General features: G+C 43.4%; 1 protein-coding gene across 1 annotated transcript in view; it reads left to right on the plus strand.

Annotated features, from left to right (window-relative positions):
- sptlc2a (serine palmitoyltransferase, long chain base subunit 2a) overlaps positions 1 to 21073 on the plus strand; it is a 60007-nt gene that overhangs the window by 37382 nt on the left and 1552 nt on the right. The window contains exons 10-11 of the mRNA XM_063007538.1: positions 15910 to 16045; positions 16740 to 16869. Of these exons, the coding sequence (XP_062863608.1) occupies positions 15910 to 16045; positions 16740 to 16869 (266 nt within the window). The remainder of the gene's footprint in view (positions 1 to 15909; positions 16046 to 16739; positions 16870 to 21073) is intronic.

The raw sequence follows: 21073 nt of genomic DNA on the forward strand, positions 1-21073 counted from the left end.
AGATGTGATCTTATTTAGCTGGATTTAAGTTTAATTTATTTAGTCATAAAGCATCTAGCATGTTTGATGACTGTCCTGATTCTGGTTCCAGTGATAAATTGCTGTAAATATTTCTACACTGGCAGTTCCCTAGGCCGTTTGTTTACTGGTTTGAAAGGCAGAACGGTGATAATATTGCAGCCCTACAAACAGGTCGCAGATGAACTAACGACATTTTTACAGATTAACCGGTCCGAGGCATCCGTGAGAGATTACATAAAAGCCCGACAAACAATTGGCTCAGTGTGTGTTCGGGGAGGGGTAGAGGTGGTGCCGCAAAGAAAACTAATCAAACGGAGGTCAGTGAAGTAGATGCCCTCATGGGAACACAAACCTCTTTCGCCTTTTTCAGGCCGGAGTTCTGCCGCTTTAATTGTTAACTTTTCTTTCATTTAAATCCCACAGACCTCGAAACAGCCGTTTCTTTCTAATCAGGAGAACGTCCGTCCTGTGGATCGTACAAACGTCTAAATAATTAATGGTCATTCAGTTCCTACTTGTCATTTGTTGAATTCTTCTTCTTTCAACTACACATACTGTACCTGAACTGTTAAAGAAACCCTCATCTAAGAAAACACAAGAGCCATCCTAAACTTCCTGGCAGTAACAAAAATAAAAACAAAACTATTATTGGTCAAATAAAACCAAAATATAATAAAAATAATTAAACTATATCTAACTATCATAAATAACACAATCTTTTGTATAAAATGACATAAAACCCAAATAAATAATAATTAATAATACAGTTGAAGTACACTGATCAGCCATAACATTAAAACCACCTCCTTGTTTCTACACTCACTACCTAGTTGATTCACCTTGTAGATGTAAAGTCAGAGACGATCGCTCATCTACTGCTGCTGTTTGAGTCGGTCATCTTCTAGACCTTCATCAGTGGTCACAGGACGCTGCCCACGGGGCGCTGTTGGCTGGATATTTCTGGTTGGTGGACTATTCTAAGTTCAGCAGGGACAGTGAGGTGTTTAAAAACTCTAGCAGCATTGCTGTGTATGATCCACTCCATACCAGCACAACACACACTAACACACCACCACCATGTCAGTGTCACTGCAGTGCTGAGAATGATCCACCACCTAAATAATACCTGCTCTGTGGTGGTCCTGTGGGGGTCCTGATCATTAAAGAACAGCATGAAAGGGGGCTAACAAAGCATGTAGAGAAACAGATGGACTACTGTCAGTAATTGTAGAACTACAAAGTGCTTCTGTATGGTAAGTGGAGCTGATAAAATGTACAGTGAGTATAGAAACAAGGAGGTGGTTTTAATGTTATGGCTGATAGGTGTAGTTGCATAGTTTTGCAGGGCCAGTTGTCGCTTACCTGGGGAACACACGGCACCAGGATGCACTATGGGAAGGAGGCGAGCCGGCGGAGGCAGTGTGATGCTTTGGGCAACGTTCTGCTGGGAAACCTTGGGTCCTGCCATCCATGTGGAGATTACTTTGACACCTACCTAAGCACTGTTGCAGACCATGTTCACCCTTTCATGGAGACGGTATTGCCTGATGGCTGTGGCCTCCTTCAGCAGGATAATGCGCCCTAACACAAAGCAACAATGGTTCAGGAACGGTTTGAGGAGCACAACAACCAGTTTGAGGTGTTGACTTGGCGTCAAAATTCCCCAGATCTCAATCCAGTCGAACATCTGTGGGACGTGCTGGACAAACAAGTCCGATCCATGGAGGCCCCACCTCACAACTTACAGTAGTTAAAGGATCTGCTGCTAACATCTTGGTGCCAGATACCACAGCACACCTTCATGGGTCTAGTGGAGTCCATGCTTTGACCTGTCAGGGCTGTTTTGGCAGCAAAACACAATATTAGGAAGGTGGGCATAATGTTATGCCCAATCAGTGTATGAATATGGCACTATAGATGGCACAGTTTTAGACCGGATGTCCTTTTTGATGCAACCCTCCTATTTTTATCTGGGCTTGGGACCTGCACTGACAAGTGCACCTTCCAATGGCTTGGCTGTTGTCCCCAACCACCCCCTCCTCTCAGGACATGGTTTTATTTTGGGTTTCTTTGAATACATGTGGAATACAATACATTTTTATTCCTGAGCTAAATTTTTTGACCAGAAAAACCTAGAAGGTCATCCAGCTATTGGACTTGTTACTTTATTAGTATTACCCCTGCCCTGCCCTGCCCTGCCCTGCTGACCAGGTTCCAGCCCTGCTTAAACAACACTGCACCGTTTCATAAAGCTCTGCAACGCTCCGAGTCAATTTGACACGAGCTGTAAATGTGCTTTCGCGTCTCCGTGTGTGCTTTTAACCCCGCTGTTATGCAGGTGTCAGGTTTGTTTTGGGTGCCAGGCTCAAAGCGGCATGAAGCTTGCGTAATTCATGGTCACCCGGGTACGGTTTCATTCTCTCATCAAAGTGAATGCGCTAGTATTTGGCAGGGGTTCGATACTTGTTTGCTAACACGTGAGGTCAGGATTAAGCAGCCAACAGCTGATGGGGATTTTTTTGGACTGCTTCCCTAGATGCGTGTCGAGCCTCCTTTGTACTGGAGAGACTCAGCAGTGGAGGCAGGTTGGGGAAATGCCAGTGTAGCTCAAGTGAGCTTTACAATGCCGTGAGTTTAGAGCTTGGCATGCATGGTAGAAGCCCTAGAAAATCTGGAATCTGTCCATTTAATCTGGACTAAAGTTTATTTTGCTCAGCACCTGAATAACAACGGAAAAAACTAGAAGCAGGGACTTCCTTTATGCATGACAGCCTGTTACCATGGCAGTGTTAAGCTTGCTTGAATTTCAACAGTGTCACCCATGTTCCACCAACATTTAAAACATGACAGGGCCTGTTGTTTGTTTTGAATGTTCCTTGTTTACATTAGACCATCTAGACAAAATTTCTCTAAGCATAAGGTGAGTGTTGGGTTTAAAATGTGACCTTTGCCAGGGCTGGGATTCTAAACTCCCCGAGCTTGAATTTCAGCTCTGCTACCGGTCTGCTGGGCGCCACCTAGCAGGCACAGTTGGCAGTGTCTGCAGCAAAAAAATTGTCTTGGTGAAAAAGACTGGACTAAACAGGGGGTGTGGTCTTTGACCCTGTGTAAGAACCCTGGTTAGTAACCTGAGGTGCCTGTACAGAATTGGACAAATGCGGAGTTCAGTGTGTGACTCTCCCTGCTCAAGACTGGCCTCATGTGTGGACTGTGCACGTGTCAGAGGGAGCGTGTGTCAGGCAAATATACCCTCCTTGGATGCGATTGGGGTCTCTAGAAGTGAAAGACTAATCGGCTATGCTAAATTGAATGAAAAAAAAAAACATGACCTTGGAACGAGACCACTGGTTCACGCTCTTCTTTTTGTCGCCAGGCTAGCATTCTTTATATTAGAAGGCTGTGTCACAAAGTCACATGGCATAATATACTCACTGACTCACTCACTGTCTTAACCTCTTATCCAATCAGGGTCGCAGGGGGTGCTGGAGCCTATGCCAGCTTTTCAATGGGCGCAAGGCACACAGTAGTACCCTGGACAGGGCGCCAGTCCATCGCAGGGCAGACACATACACACACACACACACACACACACATACACTCACCTATAGGGCAATTCAGTGTCTCCAGTTAACCTGACTGCATGTTTTTGGACTGTGGGAGGAAACCGGAGCTCCCGGAGGAAACTCCGCACAGAAATGACCTTGACCGCCCCGCCTGGGGATCAAACCCAGGACCTTCTTGCTGAGAGGCAACAGTGCTACCCACCATGCCGGCATAATATGCTCATTTTTTTATATTTTTCCATAAATATCCGTCTGATTTGTCCAGTTTTAAATGGATTGATGGCAAACGCACTCTCACCAGGCATTATATTAGGTAACTAATCTATCATGTACAGTCACTGATTCTTCTATAAGCTCCACCTTAAATACAGATAAACTTTGTGGGCATACAATTACTGACTGGAACTTATCTCTTGCGTACTTTACCTTTACAGACTTTTCTCAGAGTGTACTCTACTGTTTCCACTCATGTAAATATCCTAATCTGCACACAGTCACTTTACACACACACATACCCATAATTTATTTATTTTGTAATTCATACTTCAGCTGTACTGGTTAATCCTTTGTAAATATCCAGATGTAATGGAAATACAGTGGTACCTTAAACTTTGTTGGCTGGAGTGGTGTTGTAAAACGTGATCAAAGTGCGAATATGAGACGAATCTGCATTTGTGTGGAATAAGCGTCAAATCCAGTCTGAAAGCTCCACATGTATCTGTGTTTATCTGGATTTTCCTCACTGTTTCACTTTTAAAATGGTGTTATAGCTCAAGGTTCTGAGAAATTGTGAGAATCAGAGAGTCTAAAACGCTTATTGTTAAAAAAAAATGCTTAACGTGGTTTAATGTATCAAAAGAACGACACAGGAGCACTAAACGTCTCTTCATTATTGCTGCTCATAAGTTCTCTCCACTAATTAAATTCCTCACTTGTTGTTTTAGTACAATAAGTCACGTTAAGCTTTGTGCACCGGCACACTACATATGAAATAATGGCACAGCAGTGCAAAAGCGATTGTGCTGCTTCTCATGTGAATGCGCTGGTACTGAACGTAATACGATTAAGAAGCATAAGGAAACAATAAAGAAGTAAAGCTAAAGTAGAGGTTTTGTTGTATTTTTATTTTTTATTGATTTTTATTTGATTACAGTGTTTTTCATATTATATTTGTGTTATGTGTCAAAAACAACCCCGTTATTTTACATTAGCCTAAAATATATGCAGTTTCACAGGACCATGGAACACATTAACAGGTTTCCTATAGATCCTTATGGGGAAAAAATACCTTAAAACTCAACGTCTTTAAACTTAACCCCACTCCCAGAACCAATTGATGTTGAGTTTCAGGGTACCGCTGTGCTTTTTCTTTTATCTTTTTTAAATTTCGTTTTATTATAATGACAATAAAAGGTGGTGAGTGTACTTAGTAACTTAGTAAAAGCATTCAGCAGCAATACACTGCTGCTACTGTTGTTGTGGTGTGTGATGTACATTTGTGCATTGCTGGGACTTCATGACTATAAATCTAACATTCTGACACATCAGAACCAACACAACGTTCCAGAGAAGTACAAACCTCTGGATAGAACAGCCTGTGTGTGTGTGTGTGTGTGTGTGTGTGTGTGTGTGTGTGTGTGTGTGTGTGTGTGTGTGTGTGTGTGTGTGGAAAAGCACTGCCTGCTTTAAAACAAGCAGCTGAAATGATTTGCGATCTGCAGTGCATCACGGTATTTGGGTGGTTTAGGGCGGCGAGCGTATCTAAACTCATTGTCTGGCTAATTGCCCCGCTGTGTGCTCAGGCGGACCTGACCACGTCACACGTTCATCTGTGACTGACTGAAGGTGTCGACCTGCTTGCGTAGTGAGTTCATCAACACGTCGTAGGTGTTCGAGGGTGTTTTCCTGCATTCCAGAGATGAAAGATAAAGGACTGGGAGTAATGTAGCTTCACGTTGGTGTAATTGCATTGAGCGTGGGAAAGCAGAGCTCACAGACACCTAATGAAGCAGTCGTCCATGCGTTCAGTATTTCAACTGTAAAGATTATTGGGTGATCGAATGATAAAATATTAATAAGGAACGCAAAATTTGCCTGTTGCATAGTGATCTTTATTTTGATCTTTGTTACTGGTTAACAGTTATTGACAATCATATAGCATCACATCAAAACATAAAACACACTAAGCTTTGTATTTACAAGACTTTGTGTTTTTTATTGTTAAATAACAGCTTATTTAAGTTGTATAACGTCAGTATAAAGGTCCTCCTGACATTTGTGTGGTTAATAAAGATAAGCAGAGTTTTTTTTTTTTGTATTTTTCCAACTTTTTTCCCCCCAATTTAGTCATTTCCAATTCCCAACTCCTAACCTGCATTCTTGCCTAGGTAGAGCGCTGCACACTGATCTTGAGGGCGGGTATCACTGTCGCCTCACAGCAAGAAGGTTCTGGGTTCGATCCCCAGGTGGGGCGGTCCGGGTCCTTTCTGTGTGGAGTTTGCATGTTCTTCCCGTGTCCGCGTGGGTTTCCTCCGGGTGCTCCGGTTTCCTCCCACAGTCCAAAAACATGCAAGTGAGGTGAACTGGAGATACCAAATTGTCCATGACTGTGTAAAACATGACTTTAAAATCCTAATAAACAAACAAACAAACACTGATCTTGCTCTTCCACTTCTGTACAGGTGCCTCGGGCTGCTAACCAGGGTCCTTGCACAGCATTTGAAGACCCCACCCACTTATTGGCCCTGTCTTTCCCACCCAGCAGACTGGTGGCCAATTTTGTCTGCTGCAGGCACTGCCAATTGTGCCCACTAGAGGGCGCCCAGTTGACCGGTAGCAGAGCTGAGGTTTGAACTCGGGAGTTCACGCTGTACCACCTCAGTATGAAACGTATTTTCTTGTAAAATAAGTCATCTCTGCAGCGGTGGCACGGTGGCTCAGTGGGTAGCACTGTCGCCTCACAGTAACAAGGTCCTGGCTTTGATCCCCAGGCGGGGCGGTCCGGGTCCTTTCTGTGTGGAGTTTGCATGTTCTCCCCGTCTGCGTGGGTTTCCTCCGGGACCCCCGGTTTCCTCTCACAGTCCAAAAACATGCAGTCAGGTTAATTGGGGACACTGAATTGTGTGTGTGTGTGTCTGCCCTGCGATGGACTGGCGTCCAGTCCAGGTTGTTACTGTGTGCCTTGCGCCCATTAAAAGCTGGGATAGGCTCCAGCATCCCCCCCCCCCCCCCCCCAACCTGCCCCGCGACCGTAATTGGATAAGCGGTTAAGACAGTGAGTGAATGAGTGAATCTCTGCAGCGTCAGCATGTCATTGAGTACAACACGTCTGTGCTTTACTTCTGGCTACGTCATATAAACAACTTGTCTCGTTGGCGGCGCTTTGAAAAGGTCAACAGCAAACTGGGTCTAAGGTCAATCCGAGTCAATTAGATTGAACCTTGAGCGCAGCACCAAGCTGTAAACACAAAGTCAAAGCGATAAATGCTGAACACACCACTGAGACCGCACTGGTACAGGCAGTACATGTAAATCGGCCTGATAAACATGAATAACACATCAGACTGTCAATAATACAGTAAGTGTAACAGGGCTGAACTTTATGAAGCGGTCGCTGAGCTTCGGTCGATAAGTCGAACTCTTGGTGGGCGGTCTTGTGAGTAATCGTAAACTAGGACAGGTTTGGATTTCGTGTGCTGTGTTTAGAAACATATCTGATGTCCTGTCCTGCTCGTTAATCTCGTGTGTGATGAGCTGTGAATGAGCTGTTGGGCTGTAAAATACTTCACTGTAGACTCACTATCCACACACTCACATCACATCTGCTCAGTAGTGCTGGGTAATGTGATATTTATACAGTCATATATTCATTGTAATGCACGTTTTGAGGACGGTGGTTTTGGGGGCATTTCTGTGTGCTAAAATAATGTGATTATTACCAGATTTTTGCCAGATTATCTGACAAGTTTACACAAGTGATCATAAAATGGCCTGAGTGTAAAAGACACTTGGGGTGTGTTTGAAAACCTGGTGAGCTGCCTTGCTGTCTTACTGCCTACATAGGCAGCTGCCTCAGTAGAGAGGATTCTAATGAGTCATCGACTTATAAGAGGTTATTCAAACACGCTACAGCACAGCGATAACATCAGTTTTTGCTAACTAAGCTAACACAGTTAGCCTCATGCCCTTCAAACCAATGGGATGGGGCAGCACAACGCGCCAACATGTCAACTAACATCTCCCTCCATGGTTAAAAAACAGTTAGATTCGCTGACAAGCCCGAGTTTGCAAATAGAAACACTTGTGCAAGTTTATACAAATTAAAACTCAATAATAATTGATTTACGTTTAAAAATGACTCCGTTTGTTTCTCCGTACCATTCGCCATGGTTTTTATTTTTCTGTAAGAAAAGTGCCGCACTGAATGCTGGGATTGCCCTCACCGCTAAGGCAGCATTGGATGCTCCCTCGTTCTTGAGTCAAAATACAGTTGAAATTGTAAGATACCTTACTAGTGAACATGTTAAGGCATCTAGGATTTCGAACAGCCTCCTTCTCTGGAGCGAGTGTAGGATGATGTAAAATGCTGTCTATGTAGAGAGATCACTAGGTTTTCGAACATATACTTGGATTTTAACCCACTCATTTGGGTTTTCTCTCTGAAGTTTCGTGCTTTCTGCATTCACTGATGAGCCAAAATGTTAGGGCCCTCCCCTCCTCCCAAAAAATTTACATTGGCAACACCTGAGTGACTTTGATAAGGTCCAGATCATTATGGCCAGAAGACTGGGTTTAAGTGTCTCAGAAACAAGTTGTGGTGAGTACCAACCGAGGGACAGGCCAAAAGCTCTGCGTGGAACCCAGCACTGGCAGGTGATCAGAAGTGGCTGGTGACTGAGTTGCGAGTCGGATGGGGCGTGTGATAGTCTACTCTGCTTCTTGGCCAGTACAGAGGCGAGAACACTGCAATCGACAGTGTGGAGTGATAATCTGGAATCGGAAATGATAGACTGGGAGAAAATGGAAAACAAATTTACTGAATGAATGTAAGATTAATTACAATCTCTCTGGAAGGCTTTGGATCTCCTGATGTTCTTCATCCAGTAGGAAATGCCTGAAGTAGCTCACGCTTGAGAAGGGACCGTGGGTTATTGTGAGATGTTTAATTAGCCTCCTGGATTGTCTTGATTTTTAAGAGCAGAGGTTCTACTTTGATGGTTTCTCAAGTAGTCTCAACAAGCCACCAGGTGGAGGAACCTCATTTCTGCTGCTTAACTTATCTAACTGGCTTGGGCACACCAAGGGTGAAAATGAACCTGAGTTGGACTAAAAAGTGCAGATATAAAGGCACCCAGAGTCTTTCTGGCAGGCTTTGGGTCTGCTCATGGTCTCCATCTGGTAGCTCCAGCTGGAGAAGACCATGGGTTACTGTGAGATGTTTAATTGTCTTTCACTGGATTGTCTTGATTTTTAGGAGCAGAGGTTCTACTTTGATGGTTTCTCAAGTAGTATAAATCTTATTATTTATTATTTATTTATTAGGATTTAACGTCCTGTTTTTTACACCTTGGTTACATTCATGACAGGAACGGTAGTTACTCATTACACAAGATTCATCACTTCTCAAGGTTATATCAATCACAGTCATTGACAGTTTAGTGTCTCCAATTCACCTCACTTGCATGTCTTTGGACTGTGGGAGGAAACCGGAGCATCCGGAGGAAACCCATGCAGAAATGCGGAGAACATGCAAACTCCACACAGAAAGGACCCAGACGGCTCCACCTGGGGATCGAACCCAGAACCTTACTACCCACTTAGCCACCGTGCCGCCCCATAAAAATCTTATCATGGAGAGTAAAAGCAGCCACCAGGTGGAGGAACCTCATTTCTGCTGCTTAACTTATATAACTGGCTTGTGCGTGCCAAGGGTAAAAACGAACCTGAGTTGGACTAAAAAGTGCAGGTATAAAAGCACACAGAGTCTTTCTGGCAGGCTTTGGATCTGCCCCTGATCTCCATTCAATAGGACATGCCTGAAGCTCCTCCAGCTGGAGAAGACTATGAGGCATCATTATGAGATGTTTAATGGACTTTCACTGGATTGTCTTGATTTTTAAGAGTAGAGGTTCTATTTTGATGTTCTCATGAATGGTGGAAATCCTACCACAGATAGATAGATCTTAAAATATTCAACTGGCTTGGTGTTCTTGTTGGTATATAAACTCAAGCTGTATTTACAAATTTCACAATGGGTTTAATATCTGATCAAAAGATTCTGGCATGGGTGAGTTAAGAGGTTTTTTAGGTGGACGTTGGTAGAAGTGAAAGACTGGATTGTGAGACAGTGAGAGCAGAATAGACCTTCTGTTTAACACAGCTCATGATCTGGTTTGCACCATGAAGGCTGTTAAGTGATTGAAACCAGAGTTCAGGCAGAAGTACTGCATGAAATATCAGGCTGTAATATTACAGACCTGCTGTGTCCTGCTGCACGACTGAGAGGCGCTGCTGCTGTCGCTGAGCTGGAGGACTGCGTCTCAATCCGCATAGTTAGGGCCCTACTAAATTCACGAGACGATCACAGATTTGAAAGAAAAGTTCCAATAAATTACACTCATAAATTGAATGATATAATAAATGGAGACTACAATATACAGCACAGCCGACCTTAACGGTTGAATGTAAACCTAGAACATCCAGCGACGGTGCAAGGCCCCGTCTCGAATACTCACAGCATGTGTCCACAGAATTGGTTGGGAGTTTTCCAAACTCAGTTACCCGAGTCGTGTTTTTAGCTGCTTTACACTTCCACCTCTTGGACTTTTTGACTAGGCAATTACTAACTGAATTGCCATAGGATTGCTAAGACGCCTCATAAATCAATCAGTAAACGTGAGGCACTTGAGCGCTACACGAATGAAAACCGTCACCTTAGACAGGTAGGGCCTTACGCGTAGTATTTACACTTTGCTAAGTAATTTGGCTCTTTTTTGAGTTAAATTTATAGTTATTGGGATGTTTTTTTGTGTGTACAGTGGTACCTTGTAACTCAACGTCCCCTAAACTCAAATTCTTTGAAACTTGATGCTCTTCATGGATACATTTCTACCCTTAAGCTCAACATTTCCCTTAAACGAGTTCGCTTTAAAAAAAAATCCTCACTCATTGTTTTAATACAATGTCACGTTAAGGTTTGTGTGCCGCCACACTCAATAGGAAATAACGGCACAGCAGTGCAAAAGCGATTTTGTCACTTCTCATGTGAAAGCGCAGATACTGAACGGAATTCGGGATTCCAAGATCAAGCATCTCCATGATTAAGAAGCATAAGGAAACAATAAAGAAATAAAGATAAAGAGCAGGTTTTATTGTATATATATTTATTTTTTACTGTTTTTAATTGTATTTCAGTGTTTTTTATATTACAACGATCAGCCATAACATTAAAACCACCTCCTTGTTTCTACACTCACTGTCCATTTTATGAGCTCCACTTACCATATAGAAGCACTTTGTAGTTCTACAATTACTGACTGTAGTCTATCTGTTTCTCTACATGCTTTGTTAGCCCCCTTTCATGTTGTTCTTCAATGGTCAGGACCACCACAGAGCAGGTATTATTTGGGTGGTGGATCATTCTCAGCACTGCAGTGACACTGACATGGTGGTGGTGTGTCAGTGTGTGTTGTGCTGGTATGAGTGGGTCAGACACAACAATGCTGATAGAGTTTTTAAACACCCCACTGTCACTGCTGGACTGAGAATAGTCCACCAACCAAAAATATCCAGCCAACAGCACCCTGTGGGCAGCGTCCTGTGACCACTGATGAAGGTCTAGAAGATGACCGACTCAAACAGCAGCAATAGATGAGCGATCGTCTCTGACTTTACATCTACAAGGTGGACCGACTAGGTAGGAGCGTCTAATAGAGTGGACAGTGAGTGGACACGGTATTTAAAATCTCCAGCAGCGCTGCTCTGTCTTATCCACTCATACCAGCACAACACACACTAACACACCACCACCATGTCAGTGTCACTGCAGTGCTGAGTGATCCACCACCTAAATAATACCTGCTCTGTCTGGGTCCTGACCATTGAAGAACAGGGTGAAAGCAGGTTAAAAAGGTATGTAGAGAAAAAGATGGACTACAGTCAGTAATTGTAGAACTACAAAGTGCTTCTATATGGTAAGTGGAGCTGATAAAATGGACAGTGAGTGTAGAAACAAGGAGGTGGTTTTAATGTTATGGCTGATCAGTGTATATTTGTGTTTTACATTTGTCTAAAATATATGCAGTTCCACAGAACCATGGAACACATTAACAGGTTTCCCAAACATCCTTATGGGAAAGAAATACCTTGAAACTCAATGTCTTTTGAACTGATGTTGAGTTTTAAGGTACCACTCTATTTATTTTGACGATCTTATTGGCTCTTACTAATTTTTAAATGCTACATATAACTGCAGACATTTTGGAAAAAGGGTCACTGACGGTCAACTGGAGAAAACGGGTCGCTGAGTTGTGCACACTAAACGACACACTGGGGCTAGTTCTGTTGAGACCCTGAACTCCACATGGTTGTTTGTACTTATTGCTCCCCTTCAGATGAAAAGGAAGTGCAAAGGAACTGGCTTTTCAAAAAAAAAGGTGAAGGGAAGCGGCCCCCCACATCTGGAAGCTCTTTCACTCTCTCTCTCTTTCTCTCTCTCTCTCTCTCTCTCTCTCTCTCTCTTTCTCTCTCTCTCTCTCTCTGCCCTTCCCTTTGCTTCAAAACCTCCAACCTCTTGTCTGGAAGGAGTTACTGGGGGGTGTGCATTGTGAAACTAGCTGTTGAAAGGGTACCCCAGAAAGATTTACTTTGGAGAGCCCTTCTCCACCCCAACGCCCCCCAACCCCCACCTCCTGGAGGACTTACTCATCCATTCAAAGGCTAGAAGTCCAGCACATGGAGTTCTGCTCGAGCCTTATTGCTTTCAGATGCTCCTTTGCCTGCAGCCCTGTCAGGAGAAGTTTGCGTAGCAGCTCTTCGGGCGTGAGGGACGAAGTTTATTAAGAGCTCTCATAAGAACCGGACACTCCACGCTGGTAATGGCATTCCAGCTGCTCACACCTATGTCTCATGCTTCCGTTAATCCCGGGTTCACCACTGGTGCTTTTAACATTGTCAATCACATCTGCTGCCTTCAAACTCTAATTTACCAAGGTGCACAAATTCCCATAAAAGAGCCTCGTACACGTCATGTGACATAAAAACCGCATCGCAGTGAATTTAGTGGAGTTTACCTTACATTTCTTAAATTACCAGCCAAGAAGTGATCAAGAAGGTGGTTCATTTAGGGCGAGGCTCAGCCATTGCTCCCCGGTAGTGCTGACCCCTGTGAATTCCCCAAATGTGGGAATATCGACTGCATAATATCTGACATGCCTAAAGCCACCCCAGCTGGAGAAGGCCAGAGGACATCATTGTGAGATGTTTAATTGACTTTTACTGGCTTGTCTTGATTTTTAAGAGTACATTTACATTTTACATTTACATTTTTGGCATTTAGCAGACGCACTTATCCAGAGCGACTTACAGAAGTGCTTCCATAGTGAACATTACCTTACTCTAGTTTAAGTAGACAACAGTCCAAGAACACAAATCTGTTGAAACCCTGTTAGAACCAAAGGTGGGTTTTTTTGTTGAATGTCCTGGGTTGGCGATTGATCTGCAGGAATAAGTTACAGCTCGGTCTTACTGGGATTAAGTTTTAGATGATGAGCTGACATCCATTGTGAGATATCTCGCAGACGTGCTGAGATAGAGTAGCGGTTCTACTTCAGTGTTCTCATAAATAGAGGAAATCATGTCACAGAGAGTAAAACCAGCCACCAGATAGAGGAACCTAATTTCTGCTGTCACTAAACCTTAACATATTTAACTGGCTCTGTGTTCTAGCTGGTATATTGACTCAAGGTGCATTTAAAGAGTTAAAAACGGGCTCAAAAAGATTCTGGCTTGGGCGAGTCAAGAGGTTTCACTTCTTCAGACTTGAGTTGGATTCTGGGTGGACTAAAAAAAACGTGTGTCCAATGAAAAACTGATGATACTGACATCATAGTAAATTGATAATAGCATTGCTGAGAATATTTTATTATCGTTAGTCTTTATTTATTGCTGCTGATCCACTGTGACTGGTCCTCACATTTCACTGCAGTGCCAATAGCGCCTTATTCTGGCGAGACCTCCATTCGGTTTGCTAAAGGGTTTGATTTTATAAGGTACATACTGTCTTACAGCCTGAAGATCTGCTTGTAAAATTTTATTTTTACGCCGCGTGTCCGCAACCGATCACGCAACGTTTCAAAACGGGTTCAACGTTAATCTGATCCCGCCAGCGTGGAAAAAAGGTCATCAGAGAGCGCCACGGGTTACGGCGCTCTCCTGCTGAAGTGAAGTGTTTAATGTTACACGTGGGTCGGACTCGGTTTCATTAGCACAAAGCAGGTGACCCGGCCATGACTCACAGAGGTGCTTCAACTGTCAGTGCGCGGTTTACATCAGAGGAGACATTAAGAACTCAGATTTCACAGTCAGTCAGGTCTTCTTTTCTAAAGTGCTTATCAGATACAATCCGACCATCCATCCACACCCTGTCCCGTACAACAGTGCTCCCACTGGTCCATCGACTACTGCTTGGGCCTGTGGTTTACCAGACGATGGGTTTTTCAGTTGACAGGGTGGCATGGAGGTGAAAAAAGTTAGTGCCACACTGCAGGATGGGTTCTGTAGACCAGAGTTTAATTGCCACCCTGGTCACTGTCTGTAGAGAGTTTTTTGTGTTTGTTTTTTTGGTTTCGTTGGTTCTTTAGGTCCATTTTTCTCACACATTAGTCATATTTTAATGGTGATTAGACTTTTTGGATTTCTCACTAATGCAGTAGATAGTATTCTGGTAAAAGAAATTTACAGTATATACAGATGAGGCATAACATTATGACCACCTTCCTAATATTGTGTTGGTCCCCTTTTGCTGCCCCATACACAACAAACTGTGATGCTCTGTGTATTCTGACAACTTTCTATCAGAACCAGCTTTAACTTCTTCAGCAGTTTGAGCTACAGTAGCTCGTCTGTTCGATCAGACCACACGCGCATCAGTGAGCCTTGGCCGCCCATGACCCTGTCGCCGGTTTACCACTGTTCCTTCCTTGGACCACTTTTGATAGATACTGACCACTGCAGACCGGGACACACCCCACAAGAGCTGCAGTTTTGAAGATGCTCTGACCCAGTTGTCTAGTTGTCACAATTTGGCCCTCATCAGACTCGCTCAAATCCTCACGCTGGTCCATTTTTCCTGCTTCTAACATCAACTTTGAGGATAAAATGTTCACTTGCTTCCTAATATATCCCCCCCACTAACAGGTGCTGTGATGAAGAGATAATCAGTGTAATTCACTTCACCTGTAAAAAACTTCTGCTCCTGGAAAACTATAAAGCAATCCATTGCAATAAAACTTTTCTCAATTGGCTGTGTAATAATGACAAGCATGATGATTACTGCTTATCGTGCTTTCCTGTCTATTCACCATTCTCTCGGTTGACCACTTTCACTTAGTCATATCCACAATACAGGGTAGCGACACATGGTGGAACCTAAGCAGGAAAAGGAAATTCCTCCGTGCCATTCCTTAGCATGCATGGAAAGTTTGACATGTCAGAGCTTTTCTGAAGTGCCGTCACATCCGAACGGATCCTAAACGTCTTACAGATTCCTCTTTGATGCATCACAGAGCTGGTTTTCTCTTGATAGCACGCCACCCTTCGCATTCATCTGCCCGGAATGAGCTGCTGATTTTCGAAAGCTTGTTTGTTTACGCCATATTTCTCCTCGGGCTTCGGGATCTCATCACGGAGTTTGATGCTGGTTTGTGAGCTGTTGTTTTACTTCCAAAGCCAGGTTTTGTTTAGCCAGCTGATTAGCATCTCTGGCACCAGACCGACGAATTAAACAAAGTTTAAACGCAGTATAACTTGAAACGTGAGGTGTAACTACGCCGCACTTAGCTTGCGAAGGCCGTGCGGGGTGGATGACATCACAGGGGAAATTCTGAAAAGGCTCATAAAATCAGCAGGTATAAAATATTCCCTTTCATGCTTTGCCCTCGCTCCAGTGCATTGATAGAGTTTATAGCTCAGATGGCTGCAGTAATGCGTTACTGAGGATTGGTAACTTTAATTGTCCGATCGCATGAAAGCGCCGTGGAAAAATCGGATTAACGCCAAGGGAAAGCCTGCAGTGTTTTTTAAATGTCTTCACGCTTGTGTATTGCAGGCAGGGAGCGCATCCAGCGGCTGGCGGAGAACACAAACTATTTTCGGAGGAGGCTGAGGGAGATGGGCTTCATCATCTATGGCAACAATGATTCACCTGTGGTTCCCTTGATGCTCTACTTGCCAGCCAAGATTGGGTAAGTCTGAATCATAGCTGTAAATTAGCCACACTGTTGTGGAATTACTTAGTGATATTGCTGATCAGAAGGTTCTAAGGTGGCAAAGCAGTCCATAATGCTAGCACACCATTATTGAAATCTGGGTTCGAATCTCAGGAGTGCTGTCAGCCAGTTGGGCACCTACACAGCTATGATTGGCTATTCAGGGTTGATTCAAGACCCACCGTGACCCTGATAGTTGATGTAAATGAAAAGATGACACACTAGCAGTTACTGTATTCAATCAGCAATTGAGGGTTAAGGGGCTTAAACCAGCAACCTTCTGATTACTAGTCCAGTACCTTAACCACTAGGCTACAACTAGCACACATTGCAGAGTGTTCAGAGTAGCAAGTTTGAACCTTAGCAGAGCCACCATCGTCCAAACAAACACAGTTGGGGTAGAGCTTTTTGCTATCAATCAAAAAGGTTGAGAGTTTGAATCCGGGCTTTGCCTGTTGGGCCCTTGAGCAAGGCCCTTAACCCTCTCGGCTCCTGAGGCACCATACAACGGCTGACCCTGCGCTCCGACCCCAGCTTTCAAACAAGCTAGGATATGTAAATAAAGAATTTCGCTGTACAGTACACCTGTATATGTATATATGACAAATAAAGGCTTCCTATTCTATCTGAATTAAACTATTTGGGCTAATATGGAGTGTGTTGTGTGCAGGGCGTTTGGCCGGGAGATGCTGAAGAGAAACATAGGCGTGGTGGTTGTAGGATTTCCCGCCACGCCCATCATCGAGTCCAGAGCTCGCTTCTGCGTATCTGCTGCTCACACCAAAGAAATGCTGGATACGGTAAGGCAACAGCTTCCATCCAGCATAGTTTCATATGAGCTTTAGCACTCATGCCACTTTCATACATGTTTAATACAGCAATTTAGAAAGTCAATATTTCACACAATGACCTTCCTAGCTCAGTTGAGACAAGATGTTAAAAGGATCACTTCATTAGTTTGGACTGGAGCTCCAGTATTATGGTCATTTTGCTGTAAAATAAAGTTGGGCACTGCGGTGATCTATCGATGTCCAGTCTCAGTTGTGCTATCAGCCTGGCCAGGTGTCCAACAGGCACAATTAGCTTTGCCTGAGAAGGGAAGGTCATCATGGTACCTCATTGCTGCTTAAATGTGAGTGCATGCATGTCTGAGGGGGCTCTCATTGGTCAGTGCAAGGTGGATGCAAGGGGTAGGAGGAGATGCTTTAGAGAAAGGGGGGGGGGGGGGCCATCACACACATGCTCGCCTTCAGTCACACACTCAGGGTTGGGTAGTAACAATATGCAAGTGTTGTAAAATAGAAAGTGTATTTTTGCTCACTGCAGTACTTAAAATACATTCATTCATCTTCAGCCACTTTAAACTGATCAGGGCTGTGGTGGTCACGTACACTTGCTAGAGGAATTTTAGAGCAGGTGGGTTAAAACCCAGGAAAAACATGCCAAACTCATCAGAGAGTAACACAAGAGTCACCAGAGGCAGGATCGGAACCCTGAAGCTGTGAAAACCATAACTACTAGAGATGTCTACATATTTTTTGCTGTATAACTATAGCAACCACCATATAAAAGGCTGTGGATTCAAGAGAGCCCTTAAAAAGATTTTAAACGTTGGCAGGTCTGCATGGTACAAGCAACCAACATTGTGCCCCAGTGTAAGAAAATATAAATAATAAACTTTGTAAGGGTGTGGGTGGTGCAACGGTAAATTACACTAGCCCTCTACCACTGGGATCCAAGGTTCGAGTCCACAGCGGTGCTATCAGCAAGTCAGGTGACTACTACAGACATGATTGGTTGTGTCTGAGGAGGTGGGTGATGGTCCTGCGATGGATTGGCGTTCTGTTCAGGGTGTTCTTGCAGTGCGCCCAGTGATCCATTTTATTCTAGTGTACAAACTGCAGCCTATTTTTTTAATTCCGTAATATTTCTTACGTTATTTGGGTGGCTCGGTGGGTAGCACTATCAGCAAGAAGGTTGGGTTTGATTCCGAGGCGGAGCGGTCCGGGTCCTTTCTGTGTGGAGTTTGCATGTTCTCCTCGTGTCTGTGTGGGTTTCCTCCGGGAGCTCCGGTTTCCTCCCACATTACAAAGAAGTGCAAGTGAGGTGAACTGGAGATACAAAATTGTCCGTGACTGTGTTTGACATTAAACTTATGTCATGAATGTAACCAAAGTGTGTAAAAATGAAAATCCTAATAAAATAATCAAATAGGATAAATTATTATGTTATTTATTTATTTAGCAGAATCTGGTGCTTTATGGACTCCTGTTAGCCAGTAAATAGTAAATAGTAGCCTGAGAGTCAGAAGCACATCATTTATTTTATATCATTAAATTTATTTAGTTGTTAGCAGTGGGCGTGGCTTAAACTCCGAATTGATCAGATACAAAAACTCTCCAAGAAGATGTTTGTCCACATACTTTCGACCATACAGCGCAGTAAACCAAGCCGTGCTGAAGATCTTTGTTGTCTCTAACCCGATACACCCTGTTCGTTTGAACGCTCTCACTGATAGAGGAATGTGAGGCTGCGTCTTCAAAGTGTCCCCCACCATAAATTAATTGACAGTGTCAGTTCTCTCTGGCAGGCCTCAGTCGAGGGGTTTACATAAGAAGGGCCTGCCACGGGGGGCTGCTCTGGCAGGAGATCAAAGAGCATCTTAATCTACCTCCCCAAGGACCCTCGATTTTAAGCACGCTGAAGAATCCCCCCCCACCCCCTCGGCCTTGAGAAAACACGCCGAGCTTTGATGTGACCGCTTATCGCGCCCGTGTTCTCCTGAGCGTCTCTGCGAGGTGTTTATCGTGCGATTCGTCCTCGGCAGAATGGAGGACGCTACAAGGTTTTCGAGATGACATCAGGTTCGGCTGCGGCCGGGCTCTGTGATGTCGCGCCACACCTTTCATGTGCTTGATTGCCTCTTGGTGTTTAAGAGTTCGCCACTTCTCTGCCTTTTTTCTGGTGAGACTTTTTGCAGCTTGGTGCTCGTTCTTTAGACAAACGCCTCTCATCTGTAAGCTTCCTCCCGTTAGAGATGAGCCATGTGCTGTTGTCACCTGACCTCTGTATAAACGGAGAGCAACGGGGCTACAAAGCAGCTAGTACTTAATTACCTTCCTCACAATTTAAACAATACAGTAGACCCTTGGGTTACGAACCGTTTACCATACGAACATTTTGGGTTATGAACGATCTTTTTCAACTTAACGTACGAACAAATTTCGGATTACGAACCGAAATTTGCGAAGCACGTGACGTCACAAACAAGTTAACTCCGACCGTCTCTCTCTATATATATATATACAGTGAGTGAACATTCGGACAGAGGACGGTGTTTTTTTCTCGGTGTTTTCTTTATATTTTGTAAAATTCTATATTAAAATGGCCTCAAAGAATGTGCAGAGGAAGCGCAGTGGTGAGAAAATAAACAAAAATATTACATTTGATGTGTTGTATAATTACTCCTGCCAGTAGCTGTCACTGTGTATCAGACAGAGGGGACAGTTAGTGAGAGAGAAGAAGGAAATCACTGAGTAAAGTATTCTTTCTTTCGTGCAATTACATCTACAAAATACAACACTATTGAAATAAAGAAGGAAATAATAGAGAAATATGAGAGTTATTGTTGTTTCTGGTAGATACATTTTATTTAAAAAAAAAGGAAATGTATTATGGTGTATGGTACAGCACACGTACTGTACTGATTTGCGATGTGTTTTTATGTACAGTACTACTGTGTATTATTGTTTATTATTGTTTATTACAGGAATGTCTATTCTATCATTTAAGATTAAGGGAAAATATAGTTGTATTTATAACAAAAAAGACCTTTCAAGACATTAGAGAGGTTAGGGTAAGGGGGGGGATTGGGAGGTCTGGCACGCATTAATTCTGTTTACAATATTTCTTATGGGAAAAATAGGTTTAACTAACAAACATTTTGACTTAAGAACAGCCCTTCGGAACCAATTACATTCATAAGTCAAGGGTCTACTGTATTACCAAATGCAATTATTATTATTTTTATTTATTAGTTTTTTTCTGCATTTCCCTTTTTCTCCCGATTTTCTTCCGACACGTGCACAATAGCCTACTGCATCTTTTCACCTGCATGAGGCGAGTTCATATGCGGATCAGCTTTGTGTACGGAGAGCCACACCATGATCGCATTATTCCTTGACTCTGTTCAGACGCCATCAATCAGCCAGCAGAGGTCTTAATTCGTTTAGTTATGAGGTCCCTATCCGGCTCCCTACCCTGTATGAACAACAAGCCAATCCTTATATATATAGTCGCCCAGCCCAGCCGGATGACAGAGCTGAGTTTTGAACCAGAGTTTGAAATGTCAGCTCTGGTGTGCTGGCGTGTTTTTACTGCTGCGCCTCCTGAGCGGCCAAATGTAATTATTTATCGCAAAAATAATCATGACATTAAAGCCGCCTGGAACGGTTTTGTTTCATTCTGAATAATATATTGCTTGTCATCAGGTTTTTCAAAACAGTTCCTTAGAAGAACGCAGCAAAATCCCAGAACAGTGTTTAATAACCTGCTTTTCTGATTCCGCTGATTTAATTGTCTGGTGTCCAACATTTAATACTTTATTATTTGAATTCGGACCTACGAGGCTAATAAAACCAATGACAATAGGAACCTTGCAGAACCAGTGATGCTTCCAGCTCTTGCTTTGGGAACGACGCTTTCCTGTTCCGGCATGACTTAAAGCATGTGCTTAAAGCTTGATGTATTAAGATGTTCTTTCTCGACTGGGCTTTGCCAGGGTGCCGTCAAAAACACTCATTTAAAGTCATGCTAAATTAAAATCCCAAAATGTTATTATTTACACAATTTATTGTGGAAATGCAGAATATTAGCTGCCTCATATAAAATGTCAATGTTTTCTTCCTCCAAATGACCAGGGCAGCCCCAGGGTCAGCATAACTACTACATCAACCCTTTAATGGTCTGCTCAACCACTTGGTTTAGCTTACTTTGAGTCTAAAT

The sequence above is a fragment of the Trichomycterus rosablanca genome, chromosome 13 (genome assembly GCF_030014385.1).
Source record: "Trichomycterus rosablanca isolate fTriRos1 chromosome 13, fTriRos1.hap1, whole genome shotgun sequence".
Taxonomy (NCBI): Eukaryota; Metazoa; Chordata; class Actinopteri; order Siluriformes; family Trichomycteridae; genus Trichomycterus; species Trichomycterus rosablanca.